General features: G+C 56.7%; 1 protein-coding gene across 1 annotated transcript; it reads right to left on the reverse strand.

Annotated features, from left to right (window-relative positions):
* Window positions 1-194: 194 nt before the first annotated feature.
* TBC1D17 (TBC1 domain family member 17) lies at window positions 195-13,220 on the reverse strand. The gene is made up of 17 exons (XM_059903625.1): window positions 13,051-13,220; window positions 12,512-12,610; window positions 12,228-12,302; window positions 7,616-7,739; window positions 6,631-6,838; window positions 6,045-6,156; window positions 5,783-5,941; window positions 5,288-5,416; window positions 5,097-5,200; window positions 4,464-4,558; window positions 3,888-4,004; window positions 3,694-3,794; window positions 3,516-3,615; window positions 1,928-2,025; window positions 1,645-1,761; window positions 1,011-1,097; window positions 195-928 (listed from the first exon to the last, which is right to left on the reverse strand). The coding sequence occupies exons 1-17, from the start codon at window positions 13,069-13,071 to the stop codon at window positions 722-724; spliced, it is 1,953 nt and encodes a 650-aa protein (XP_059759608.1). The 5' UTR covers window positions 13,072-13,220; the 3' UTR covers window positions 195-721.
* Between the last annotated feature and the right edge of the window lie 93 nt (window positions 13,221-13,313).

Below are 13,313 nucleotides of genomic sequence, written 5' to 3' on the forward strand. Positions count from 1 at the left end.
TAGAAAGGGCTGCGCCTGTCCTGGAGTCCCAGAAGCTGTCCTACTTCTTCCTGGGCCGTGGGCTCCGTTTGGGGGAGTAGGAGGTACAGGATGGACACCGCTTTGCGCCGCTGGTAAACGTTAATCACAGTGCCCACCACGGCTGTCACGACACAGCGGGATCCTTATGTAAGTAACAAAAAGCCCAGCCGACATTGGGTTAAACACGAGTTTATTTTTCTCATAACAAGAAGCTGGTAGGCAGGGCCCCAGAGGGAACAGCCCCGCAGGCCCTTCCATCTCGGTTATGTCCGGGATGTGCCCCTGCACCCCAGCACCCCATCCTAACTCCTCCAAAAGCCCCAGACTCAGGCAGGTAAGGGAGCCCTGCCTCCACAAACCGCCACCACTCACCCCCAGGGGGCCTCCTCTTAGGCCTCATTGGCCGGATCAGGGTCACAGTGGTCAGACATCGACTCTGCACAGTGGTCAGAGGAGACCACGAGCCACCACCCCCTCTCCATCCAGAGCCAAGCCAACATGGTGGCCTCCCTCCTCCACCTACTCGAGGCCAACTAGATAGGAAAGTGTGAGTTTCAAGAAACCAGCTAAGAGAAGGGAGGCCTGGTGGAGAGCCCCGCCCCTCTTTGCGCCTCCCCTCCCCAGCCTCCGGGAGGGGCGGGGTCGTGGGGGGGAGCTGGATAAAGTGTCTGGTACTGAGCAGGCCGCCTCGCCCACACAGTTAAGAGTCCGCACATTCCTCCTCTTCCTCCTCCTCCGGCAGGATCTCCAGGCTGCTGTCAGGCTGCGGGACTGTGTCCGCGGGGGGCGGCGGAGCCGGTAGGGCGCCGGTGGGCGACAGCGGCAGTGGGGAGGCAGGTGGCGAGGGGCTCTGGGGCTCTGCGGGGGGCGCCAGGCCTAGGATCTCCTGCACGTTGTGGGGCAGCTCCTGGAGGGTTGGCGGGTAGGAAGCGAGAAGTCAAGAGGTTTGCTGGGGGTTGGGGGGCTATCGGGAGGGGTCAGGGACTCACCCGGCAGGAGGTCAGCTGCCGGTAGAGGGCCTCGGCCCGCGTCAGCACGTCCTCCACGCTCAGCTTCATGGTCAGCTCGTTGATGTGCTGCGGGCGGGGGTGGGTCAGGCCTGCCTGCCTGCAAGCACCCAGCCACCACCGCCCGAGCGCCTACTCTGTGCCTCGTGCCGGGATACGATTGAGGGAAGGCAGCCCGGGCTGGCCCTCTTGGGGCTCACAGTGGAGCTGGGGGATCAGGAGAGGTCATGTTCTCTCCGGCTGCTTGCCAGGCGCAGTATTCAAGGAAGGAAAAGGGCACCGAGCCCCACCGCCGCGGCCGCGCCCCACATTAATGCACTGGGGCAGGGGCAGGTGGCCCACTCATGCATGGGCCACATGCTCTGTGAGGACACTGCAGGGAGCCAGGGATAAGATGGGGTAGGAGACGGACAGACCCCGTCTCCTGGCCACCGTGCTCGCAGCTTAGCCAATCATACTTTCAACAATCCTATTCTGAGTGCCTACTAACGAAAGGTACTGTGGCACAGGGGCAAGGCCAGCCTCCATGGAGTTCACACCCAGGTGCTGTGTCTTCTCCACACAGGTCAGGATGGGCAGGGGGAGGGAGGGGACTGGGAGGGAGCCAGGGTCTCACCTTGAGGATCTCATTGGACCCGAAGCCTGAAAGCATGAGCGTGTCCCGCTCCATGTCCAGGATGGCGCAGGCCACCAGCAGGTGCAGGCTGGGGCCAGGGAGCCCCGTCCACAGCACCTAGCGGTGCCCAGGGGAGGGGTCACTGCAAAGCCTCTGCCTCAGGTCCCAACCAGGTCTGCCCCACGCCCTGCCCACCTCCCACCAACCTCCCTGCCCCACCCACTGGCAGTACAGCCAATCCATTTCTCCTTGTCAGCCCTCCCACCCAAACTGGCTGGCTCACCTCCCACAGCCGAAGGACATCCGGGAAGGGGAATTCCCTCTTGAACCAGATGAGCAGCCACCGGAAGCAGAAGCAGAGAGAGCCAGAGTCCTGGGAGTCTAGGGGAGGACAGCGGTGGGAGGGGCAGCACTCAGCTGAAAGCAAGCTCAAAATCGACTCCAACCCCGCTCTAATTCACAGGGCGCCCGGTGGTCGGACTGGACTCTAAGAAGTCACCCTGGCTGTAAGAACCCGCACCAGTCCGGGCAAGTGGAGGGGGCGCTTCAGAGCGGGCGCAGGGATGCTCGGCGTCAGCAGGAACCTTTCCCATCCTGCCTTCCAGGCTCCAGATGAAGTGAGCTAGCCCCGTGGTCCCCACCCTCACGTGGAAGGGAGGCAGTAAGACCAGTCCACTCAGGGAGAAAAATCTACTCAACATCCAAAGCTGGGGGAGTTGTGAGGAAACTGGCCCTCGTGTACACTGCTAGCAAAAACGTAAGCTGGTAGAACTTTCTGGGAAAGCAGTGATGGAGACAAATGTTTCAAAAGATGTAAAAATATGTACTGCACTGGATACAGTATCACTTCTTGGAATTTAACCTAAAAAAATAATCCACGAATATAGATTCATCATGGTGAAGAACTACAAATAACCTAAAAGTCCAGCAGATCAGGTTAAATCTATTCTTATACATCATTAAGATGGACAGAACACCATGTAGTCGATAAGACTGATGATGTAGGGCTTCCCTGGTGGCTCAGTGGTTGGGAACCTGCCTGCCAATGCAGGGGACACGGGTTCGAGCCCTGGTCCGGGAAGATCCCACATGCTGCGGAGCAACTAAACCCGTGCGCCACAACTACTGAGCCTGCGCTCTAGAGCCCACATGCCACAACTACTGAGCCCACGTGCCACAACTACTGAAGCCCACGCACCTAGAGCCCGTGCTCTGCAACAAGAGAAGCCACCACAATGAGAAGCCCGCGCACCACAATGAAGAGTAGCCCCCGCTCGCCGCAACTAGAGAAAGACCGCGCGCAGCAACGAACACCCAACACAGCCAAAAATAATAAATAAATAAATAAATAAATTAGCTTATCATTATCTGCATTCAAAAAAAATAGTACGAGCAACAGCAACTTTAACTTTCTTTTCTTTACGTGAATTCCCTGCATTTTTTACATTGAACAAGCAATGCAGTCAAATTTTAAAGCCGAAATGCAGCAGTCCCCGCCCCAGGAGCCCAGAGAGCCAGTTTCCAATCCCAGCTCAGGGGTGATTGGAGATAAGAGCTGGTTGGAGATGAGGAGTGTGAGGAGCTGCGCCCAGGTCCTTCATCTGAAAAGTCTGACAGGACACGAAGGAGCCACCTCAGCCGGCAGCAGGGGCGCGTCTGGCAGGGGTAGGGGACCCACATCTGCATTCGCTGAGGTTTTGCTCCAAACCGCAGTCCTGCTTTTACATATCAATTCTGGGTTCTGTGGGGATGTTTCTCTTGTTTGCACTATGTCCAAACATCCTGGACATTGTCTGTGGCCACTCCCAGAGACTCTGCAGCAAGGTCTGTGGTCCCACCATCATCCCCTGCCTACCCGCCGAGACACGTACCCAGGAAGTCGCAGAGCGGAGGGTCCAGCACCCTCAGGAGGAGCAGGAGTTGCCCGAGTTGCCGCTTCATTGTCTCCTGACTCTCCTCAAAGTTCCCATGCTGTGGGAGGGAGGGCCACGTGAGGAGCCAGACCCCAGCTTTTGAGGGGGCCTGTCTCCCACCCCTGCCGAGCCTCACCACGAGCTCCATGAAGCCACAGAAACACCAGAAGGCATCCACCTCGTTCTGAGTGACGTAGAGGATCGGGGAGAGAAGGTCACTCATGCCCTGGACGTAGCCTGGGGGGACACGGGGTCAGGTCCCAGCCGAGGCCTGCAGTGCGCTCCCCCCGCAAGGCCAGCCCCCAGCGACTCCCCCGGGCTGTGCCGCACCGAGGTCGAAGTGGTACATGCAGTAGGTAAGGAGAATGTCGTTCAGCAGGCCCAGCCCCGGGTTCTCGGGGCCCTCGTAGAATTTGTTGGTCCTGTCGGTGCGGCTCACATCTCTCTCTGTGGGGACAGGGGGCAAAGTGCAAAGGCGTGAAAGGTGCGCCCTGTCCCTGCCGGCCGGCCACCAGCACACCTAGGCAGGTGTGGGTCGTCCAGAGACCATCTCGAACGCTCTCACGTGAAGTGCTGTGCTTCACGCTCACCAGCTCGCCACACCCTCCCAGCAGCTGACAGTTACTAAACCATCAACAGATGGGGAGACTGCGGCCCAGGGAGGCAGAATCACTTGCCAAGATCTCACAGTGAGCAGGTGGTAGATCTGAACCCACGGGGCCTGGCTCCCCTCCCGTGCTCCCCCCATCCCCGACCCCAGGGCCACTCCTCCCTGCTCACCCCCGTCTCACTCCCCCTCCATCCCTACAGATGGCCTCGCTCCTGCTCTCAGGGAGACAGGGGGCTCCCTCGGGTCCCTCCCGGCTGTTCCTGGTCTCACCATCCCACCCTTGCCCCCCCACCAACCAATGAGGCTGCGGTATCCGTGCAGCAGTGAGTTCCTCCGTTCCTGCTCCGGGCTCACAGATTTCCACTGCAGCTTCATGCGGAAATACTCGTCCCTGAGGGGAGGGGAGGGGTGAGATGTAGGGACACCCCCACCCCCCACCCGCCTCCTCATCCTACAGGGCTCAGCCTAGGTCACCGCCCCTGTGCTTCCCCTTCCCCACATCTCTCATGACACAGAACACCCTGTGGGATTTTGTTGTTGTTGTTGTTCAAAGTCTGTCACCCCCATTGGACAGAGAGCACCAGGGGCAGGGACCGGGACACACGGCAGAGGCACAGGATACACCAGGAGCGACGAGAGGCGGCCCCATGGGGTTAGGAAGCCCGCTGCAAAGCGGTGACCACTGAAACGGCACGGCGCCCGAATGAAAACGGCATCGGAGGTGGGCTACGGGCCCTACAGGGGCGGGGCCTGGCCCACTGCCTCTGTCCCCGCTGTGCTCAGGTCGACGGCCGGCCCCCGTCTGTGCATGCGTAGCGCGCCGGTGCCGGGCCGCCCACTGGGATATGCTGTTGATCAAAAACCTCCAGTCGACTCAGGAGGCCAGAGGCTGGAGCGCAGCAGGGCAGGAGCCACGGCGTCTCACTCACGTTTTCTTGCGCACGTGGGCCTTGTGCTCCTCGGCTGAGCCCTCCCAGCTCAGGTACCCCAGGAGGAACTTCCAGGCCTCGCGTCGCAGGCTGGGGCTCAGACCCTGGAGGGCAGAGGGCAGCTCAGATGGGCCTCTTCTTGGCTGCCCGCCAACCCTGCCCAGGCCTGCCCGCCCCACTCGGCTCCTCACCCCCGAGAAGATGCGGGCTTTCAGCTCAGGGACCTGCTGCAGGCGGCCCTCGGGGCCCACGTGGTGGGCCCACTCCTCCTCTGTGACCGGAGGCGCCCGCTCCACAGCCGGCCTCGGCCCTAGCTCCACCTGCGGGACACAGGACGAGTGAGCCCAGGGCCTCGGCCCAGCAGCGCTCCCCAGCCCCACCGCGGGCCACTCCGAGTCAGCTTAGAGCCCTTCTTAGCTGCACAGACGGACAGAACGTTCGGGGCGGGAAGCATCTCCTTGGGTGGGTCAGTGAAAAAGTCACCCCCCAAGTCAGGAAAGCCCCCCCAGTAATAACAGGCACCAGGTGCACAGGCTACAAGCACCTTCCACCAAGTCACTCATGAAACCCGATGAGGGCAGTGCTGTTATTATCCCCATCTCACTGGGGAAACAGAGGCCCAGGGAAATGCAGTCCCATGCCCATGGTGACAGCCAAAGAGCAGCAGCGTCCACCCTGATACTCACACAGGAAATGACCTCGAACCCAGGCTCGGGTTCGTCATCGGGGCCCGGAGGCAGGTCAGGGGAGGCCCCCTCCTGGTGCGGCTGCAGTGCTCCCCGGAAGAAGTTGGTCACACGGGAGAAGCTGCTGAAGGTGGTGGAGTAGGGGTCCTGGAGGAAGCGCTGGGGACAGCACCGAGGGGCGGTCACCGTCCACCCTCCCCGCCGGGCCTACACGGCCCGCCCTTCCCTGCCCACACCGGCCAGCCCGGCGCCGGGGACTCACAGACACCACGTTGGAGCTGTCCTGGTCAAACAGCTGGAGGTGGTGGAAGGAGCTGGAGAGGGCCGAGGAGTCATGCGGGAAGACGAGGTAGAGGCGGGAGTCCTGCGGGGAGCTGCGGGCAGGGCGTCTGGGTGACACACACGCAGGGTGCCCCGCTTTTTTTTTTTTTTCCTCAGTGTCCCGACTGCCCTTGGGGAATCCCTCGTCTCAGGCCTGAGACCACAGCTGGACCCCAGGGATGGCACAGGGCCCAGGGCTGGTCAACGAGGGCCTTCCACCTCCCTGGCCGGGGTGACTGACTCAGGGACAGGCCAACGAGAAGCAGCCCCAGGATGCTGCTGGAACGTGGGAAAGAGGTGCTTTCTACCCACCGGGGCCCCCAGAGAGTGACAGCAAACTCAGAAGGAAAAAGGGCAACTCCTTCTGCGTTCTGGGACCCGGGTCCCGCCTGATGTCAAACTGCCCTTTGATTTCACGGTTACACGCGCCTCTCAAGTCTCTTTTTCCTGCCTTTCAATCAGTCTGGGTTGTATTACTTTCACAGCCGTGAGGGAGTCAGGCTGGTGGGGCCTGGGACAAGGCTCACCTGGCCAACAGCAGGTAACGGCTGAGGACGCGGAGCAGGGCGCGGGTGCCCCCGCGGTGGAAGTGCAGGACGGGCAGGGAGCCTCCGGCCTGCGTGACCAGGACGACGTATGCCCAGCTGAGGCCCGGCTTGGAACGGCGGATGGACTTGAGCTCCCCCAGACTCACGGAGAAGGCCCAGGAGCCCCGGGGGGAGCTGGGCTCTGCACCTAGGGGGACAGCAGCGTCGGGAGCAGGCGGGGGGCGGGGGCGGGGGCGGGGAGCCAGAGGCGGCTCAGGCATCTCCTCAGAGCCCACTGCGAGCCAGCCCCAGGCCCTCTGGGAAAGGAACCCAGTAAAAGTGGAGGGGAGCCTGGGGGACGCGTGCCTGCCCCCAAATCTCCCCAGGCTCCCCACATCTGTCCCCTGCCCCCCCCCAACCCTGCCTGTCTCACCTCTGACCCTCTCTTCACTCTAGACCCCTCTCAAGCCACAACAAAAAGGCTGTGGTTTCCTAAACACACCTAGTGCCCCACACCTCTGGCCTTGCCCCCCGCTGCTCTCTGCAGGGAGAGAAAACTCTCAAGCAGCCTTCAGAGCTAGGCTGTGGCACCACCTCTTCCTGGAAGACTTCTCTGCCCCCTAGGGGGCTAGATACCTCCTCTGGTGCCCCCAGCACCCTGTGCGACTCCAGGGTGGCCCGAATTACCCTGTCACCCTGCAACCGTCACCGCCACAGCCTGGAAAATTCCATGGGCAGGACTTACGTGGAGGTGCCCACAGCCAATCAGGGAGCCCGGCCTGATGAGCAAAGCTGCAAACCCCAGAGACGCCGGCCACGCTGGACCTGGGCTGGGGACCGCCCTGCACCCCTCACCCACTCTCCTGGGACTGGAGGCCAGTGTGGGCGGCCATCTTGACCGTGGGCAGCAAAGCCCATGAAGCCATGACCACTGAGGGTAAGTCGTGTCTCCACCTGCCCCCCCAGGGGCACCAGCTTAGTCTACCTCTCGTGGGCTCTGAGTGGCGGGGCCGTGGCCGCACGGTGCTGATGACGGCCCAGTCGGGTTCATAGCCGGGGTCAAAGGTTGGTTCCTCCTCAGAGGTGCAGGAGTCTCCCCCACTGGTGTCCTTGGGGGAAGACAGGAAAAGAGACTGAGGGACTGTGGATTCAGAGTTTCCAGATCTGAGCCTCGAGGCCACCCTGGGAGATAGCCCCATTGAACAAAGAGGGAAACTGAGGCACAAAGAGGGCACAGCACTTGCTCTCAGGGTCGGTCACCCAGTGCAGCCAGGGAATGTGCCAGGACTTGAAGCCAAGTCTCATGGTGGCTCTAACCAAAGCACCCCCACGTGGAAAGCAGACAGCTAGGCAGGGGTTGGGGTGCTTTGCAGTCAGACTGCCGGAGGTCGCTGTCCTTAAAATAAGTAGGTAGTAGTTACTAGAGTAACTCAAATCAGGACCACAATCAGATACCACTTCACACCCACTAGAATGGCTAGAATAAAAAAAGACAGGCAATAGCAAGTGTTGGTGAGGATGTGGAGAAACTGGAACCTCTTACACTGCTGGTAGGATTGTAAGATGGTGCAGCCACTGTAGAAAACAGTCTGGCAGGTGCTCAAAAAGTTAAACATGGAATTACTAATATGACCCAGCAATTCCGCTCCTAGGTATACACCCCAGAGAAATAAACACGAACACCCACACAAAAACCGACACATGAATGTTCACAGCAGCATTATTCATGACTGCCAAGAAGTGGAAACAACCCACTGTCCATCAAACTGATGAATTAACAAAATGGGTAGATCCATACAATAGAATTTTATTCAGCAATAAAAAAGAAGGACGTTCCAATTGATGCTACAATACGGATGAACCTTGAAAGCAACCTAAATAAAAGAAGCCAGTCACAAAGAACCACACAGAGTATGATTCCATTTATATGAAATATCCAGAATAGGCAAATTTATAGAGACAGAAAGTAGATTAGTGGTTGCCAGGAGCTGGAGAAGGGGAGTACAGGTACAGGGTTTCTCTCAGGGATGATAAAATGTTCCGGAATTAAACGGTGGTGATGGTTGCAAACGTGTGTGAATACTAAAAACCACTGAATTATGCACTTTGACAATTTTAAGTTTTCATAAAGCTTGAATTTTTTTGAGTCTGATGGTAAGTGAATTCTATCTGAATAAAAGAAAAAAAATAGCTGGCTCGCATTTTGTTATGAAAATAACATGAAGTGCCCAGCATGGGGCCAGCTGGTGGCTGCTTTTATTGACATGAGCTCAGGGGCCTGTTGGGCAGATTCAGGGAAACCATGCAGAGCAGGGCCATGCTGAGGGTCAGAGTGCAGTAAAAGCCGATGATGCTGGCCATGAGCCATGGAGGAGGGCAGGGAGGGGACAAAATGTGTGAGGATTGCAGCAACTGTGAAAGAATTCACAGCTCATGTATCTTCTTCCTCTATGGGAAAGGCTAGAAAGGTAAAAATTTCCCAGGCTCCCCTGAAGTTGCGTTCCAGGCACAAGAGCCTACCAATCAGATGCACTCAGATCTACAAAGTGGAAATTAGATAAGGGCAACTTCCTGCCACTCTGGCTGGTGTTTGGCTGACAAGGAAAAAGGAGGAGTCTTATCTCTGTCTTCATCTTCCTGCACACAGAGCGGTAACTGGGGCAGCAGTGGGGCCGATTAGCAGCTCTGATGGTAGTATTCTCGAATTTGACAACTCTAGTGACAGTCCCATTCCCTACAGCCCTGCCCTCACTGGATGGCAGCTCCCCTGGCAGGTCAGTTCTGCAGCGTCAGTTCTATTCCTCCAGCTTTTGTAAAAATTCTGTAAGCCTCCACGTCTTTGCATTTAACCCCTTGCTGCTTAAAGTAACTGGAGTGTTTTGTGACTCCTGCAGTAAAACCCTGCATGATTAGAAAGACTCAAGACTGTGAGTCTACCCAACAGCCATTTCTGCTGGATATTCCAGACTGACAAGCCACTCCCGCAACAGAAGCTGAAATATCCCAATATCCACTTTCCCAGCCTTCCCTGCATTTCTGAGTGGCCTAGGGACCCAACTCTGGCCAGTGGAAGCTGAGGGCACATCTGCAGGGAGTTTGCAGAAGGGAATTCCTGATAAAAAGGGCACCTACAGGAGTGAACACCCTATTCAGGTTAGCCTCTATGTGCTGTCAAGGGAGGACATGGTGTTTGGAACTGTGGCAGCCAACCAGGGCCATGAAAGGAAGGCCAAGGAATGGCAGGGACACCTGTCCACAAGCTGCCAAACCAGCCCCTGGCAAAGCCATCTGTGCCCTCCCTGTTTTGTGACATGAAGAATTTGATAACTTTGCCAATGTTTACACAAAATAATGATAATTAGTAGTGTTGTTTGTCAAATATTTGCAGCTCTCCGCCCCTCGGCATACAGTAGGATTACAGCTCATTGAACTCTACTGGCTGAGTGGAGACATGCAACTCGTTCTGGCCAAAGGGCTGGGATATATCACTTCCAAGATGGACTGTTTAACTGCCAGGGAAAGACTTCTAGAGATCTCTTTCCCTCTGCCACAAGGAATGAGACCTTTAAGATGCTGGCTGCTCTAGCAGCATGCTTCCTTGAGTAATCATGATGAGCAGAGCTCTTTTGCCAACCTGAGATGCACATGTAGAGTGAACAAAAACAGTTAAAAAGGCTGGAGCTCCAGCAGCCCTTCTGGACCAGAAGGCAGCCTTAAGGACAGATGCCACATGTTGAGGATGGATGCCACATGCTGAGGATCACAGAGCAAAGTTGGAAGGAAGCTGAGTCATTGATAACATATGAACCTATACTGCTGACTTCTGGGCTTTGTAAAAAGAGAGAAATGAGCTGTTATCTTGTTTAGGTCGCTGGTATTCCTGTTTCTATTACGTACAACCAAATGCAACTCCTAACTCATGAGAAGGTTTCTGGGAAATCTCTTGTTTTTCCTGATAAAAAGGACAGATACGATTGGTACCCTGCTGGCCCCTTTTTCCTGCCTTAAAAGGCAGACGCAATGGCTGCAGCTGAAGTGGTCATTTAAACACCACTAGAGCAAGCACAGTAGGTTCTCAGCAATCCAGGCCCTGATATCACTAACCAAGGACAGCAGCCTCATACCTTTTGGAGTCTTATGAGGTGAAAGAAACAAACTTGTTTGCTCACTGTGTTGTCAGCTCAGTTTTGTGTTCCTTGGAGCTGAATGTATCCTGAATTCATATGTGCCCTTCCCATTGATGCCCATCTCAGTGGGTTTCTGTTATTTGAAAATAAGAGCGCCAAGGAGAACAGCAATATTCTCAAGAAAGGCACTCAGACTGCCTGTGAGGTTGGTGAAAATGCAAAATCCTGGTTGCTGCTGCTTCACCTTCCATAGGGGAGGCTCTGGAATCTCCATTTGAAACCCCAGGGCCCCAGCTGAGGCTTCATCCTCTCTTCCTGGCCCATCACACTGGCCTCCTCCCCGACCTCCCAGCCCCCAATCTCCCTCCATTTGGTCCTTCCATCCATCTCCCACATGACCCCCCAGATGGGGCTTTCCATACCCATACCTTTCCCCTCCCAAGGCTCACCTTGGTCCCCAGAACAGAGTCCAAGCTTCTCAGCCAGGCATTTCAGGCCCAACCATCTTTCCAGCAAAACCCTCTACAGAGATGTCCCACGTTCCGTTGTGCCCTGAAACACCCTTCTTCCTGCTGTCCCTGAAACATATTCTTTTGTTTTTTTGGCCGTGCTGCGTGGCATGTGGGATCTTAGTTCCCAACCAGGGATCAAACCCGTGCCCCATGCAGTAGAAGCACAGAGTCTTAACCACTAGACCACCAGGGAAGTCCCCGCTGAAATATATTCTTGCCTGCTTCTCAACTTTAGAGTCCCAGCCCAAATGTCTGCTCCCCAGAAAGAAACGTGCTCTGGAATCAGTATGTTTGGGTTCAAATCCAAGTTCCAGTACTTCCTAGCTTTTCTGACCTCAGGAGAGGATGAGGCTTCCTCTCATCGTGCCTCAATTTCTCAAAAACAGAATGAGGGGTGAGGGAGGACTTAGGCAGTGTCTGGGTTGGATTCATCTCTGGGTCCCAGCACCATCCAGCACAAGGGCCTGACAAGGAGACATCTGGAAATGAGAAGGGCGAGGTCTTGTACCCAGGGAAAGAAGGAATCTTGGCGAAGTGGATGAGTAGCCTCTGTCGGGTCTTGTTCCCTCTCTGGACATGATGGCAGGACTGCCCAAGAGAAAATGCCACACTCCGTCAAGTCCTTATGGGCTGAGAGCCCGTGGAACCTGAATCCACAGGCTGAGTTGTCCTCTTGCACCCTGGCAGAGCTCTCCCAAGAAGCAAAGGGGGTGAGGAGGCAGGCAGCTACCCCCATGGCCACAAATCTCATAGCGTCTACTTTCTTTCCGTGAATGGGGATCTTCAGCCCCATTTCACGGAGAAAAGGAAAGTGAGGAACAGAGAGAACTTAGGTCCCAACCAGGACCACACATGCTCCTAGGGTTGGTCTGGAATTGTATTCAAGTCCTTCAAATGCTTTCCACTGCCTCGACCTAGAAAAAAGCAAGTGGACAAAGGGGAAGCAAGAGTAGCCTACCTTCTTGGAGAAGAAGATTTGGGTGGAATCTCCAGCCTCCTCTACAGGAGCCCAGTGCAGGAGGACGTCATTGTCCTGAGTGAAAAAAAGAGGGGTTGGGGGGGGGGCTTCCCTCCAAACTCCCCAAACCGTATTTCCAAACTTCCTCCCAGTTCTGGACCCTCAGCCTTAGAAAGCCACCTCTCCTTCCTAATGTCTCATTGCTGACCTCCACACTATACTCCTACAGATGTCGCCTCCATCCTGCTCTGGGCCTGCTCGAGCCCTGCTCTCTCCTGGCCTACCTTCTCCACAACACGGATGACGCCGGCGATGAGGGAGTCCGGGTCTTGGTGCTTCTTGGCACTGGTGTGCAGGTACACGCCTCCTTTCTCAAATACCACCTAGGAACGGGACCATTGAGGGGCAGGGCCCAAGCGTGGGAAGACACTCAAGGGGGTGGGGCCCTAAAGAGAGCCAATGGGAGCAGACTCGGGGGAGGAGCTATTCACCAGGGGGCGGGGCCCGGGTACATTTACCTAGGGGATGGGGCCCGGAGTGAAGCCTGTATAGATCCAGGCTTCTCTGGCACTCCGAAGGATGGGGAGGGGAGAAAGGGGGAGTGCATTCCAAACTGGGCGAGGCCCAGGGGGCAGGGCTAAATGATATGGGTCTCCCTAGGGCAGTGGAAGGAAGGGTGACAGCGCGTTTATTAAGGGAATGGTGTGCTTGTTAAGGAGGTGCTGGGCTCCCAGAGTCCCTGCAAGGCCTGAAAAAGAAGCAGACCACCGGAGGGCGGTGTTTCGCATAGACAGAAGCGAAAGAATGCGTCTTCAGTGCTTACCCTGTAACCGGCGCCCTCCATAGCCGCGGCCGAGGCCTCACTGCCCCGGCTCCCTCCTTTTCCGGGTCAGCGTGCTGTCACATCCGGATAGGAGACTCCCCTCAAGCCCAGACAGTGGTGGCGTCCCCATCTGTTCTGGAATAGGAATGGGTGTAACCATTTTTCAGAATGGGGTGGTTAAACTTGAACCACGAGGTTTCAAGTCACGTCACAGACGTTAAAGGTGGAGCGGCCAGTGCGCAGGCACAGTAAAACAGTCCTAA

Source organism: Balaenoptera ricei, chromosome 19, assembly GCF_028023285.1.
Source record: "Balaenoptera ricei isolate mBalRic1 chromosome 19, mBalRic1.hap2, whole genome shotgun sequence".
Taxonomy (NCBI): Eukaryota; Metazoa; Chordata; class Mammalia; order Artiodactyla; family Balaenopteridae; genus Balaenoptera; species Balaenoptera ricei.

What these genes read in the sequence shown, in the direction of transcription:
- TBC1D17 (XM_059903625.1), bottom strand. Translation starts at nt 13,071, where the DNA reads ATGGAGGGCGCCGGTTACAGG. An exon ending in TCCGCTCTGCGACTTCCTGG is followed by an intron (nt 2,026 to 3,515) that starts GTACGTGTCTCG and finishes GTCCTCCCCTAG; the next exon opens with ACTCCCAGGACTCTGGCTCT. An exon ending in GGTCCAATGAGATCCTCAAG is followed by an intron (nt 1,098 to 1,644) that starts GTGAGACCCTGG and finishes CCCCGCCCGCAG; the next exon opens with CACATCAACGAGCTGACCAT.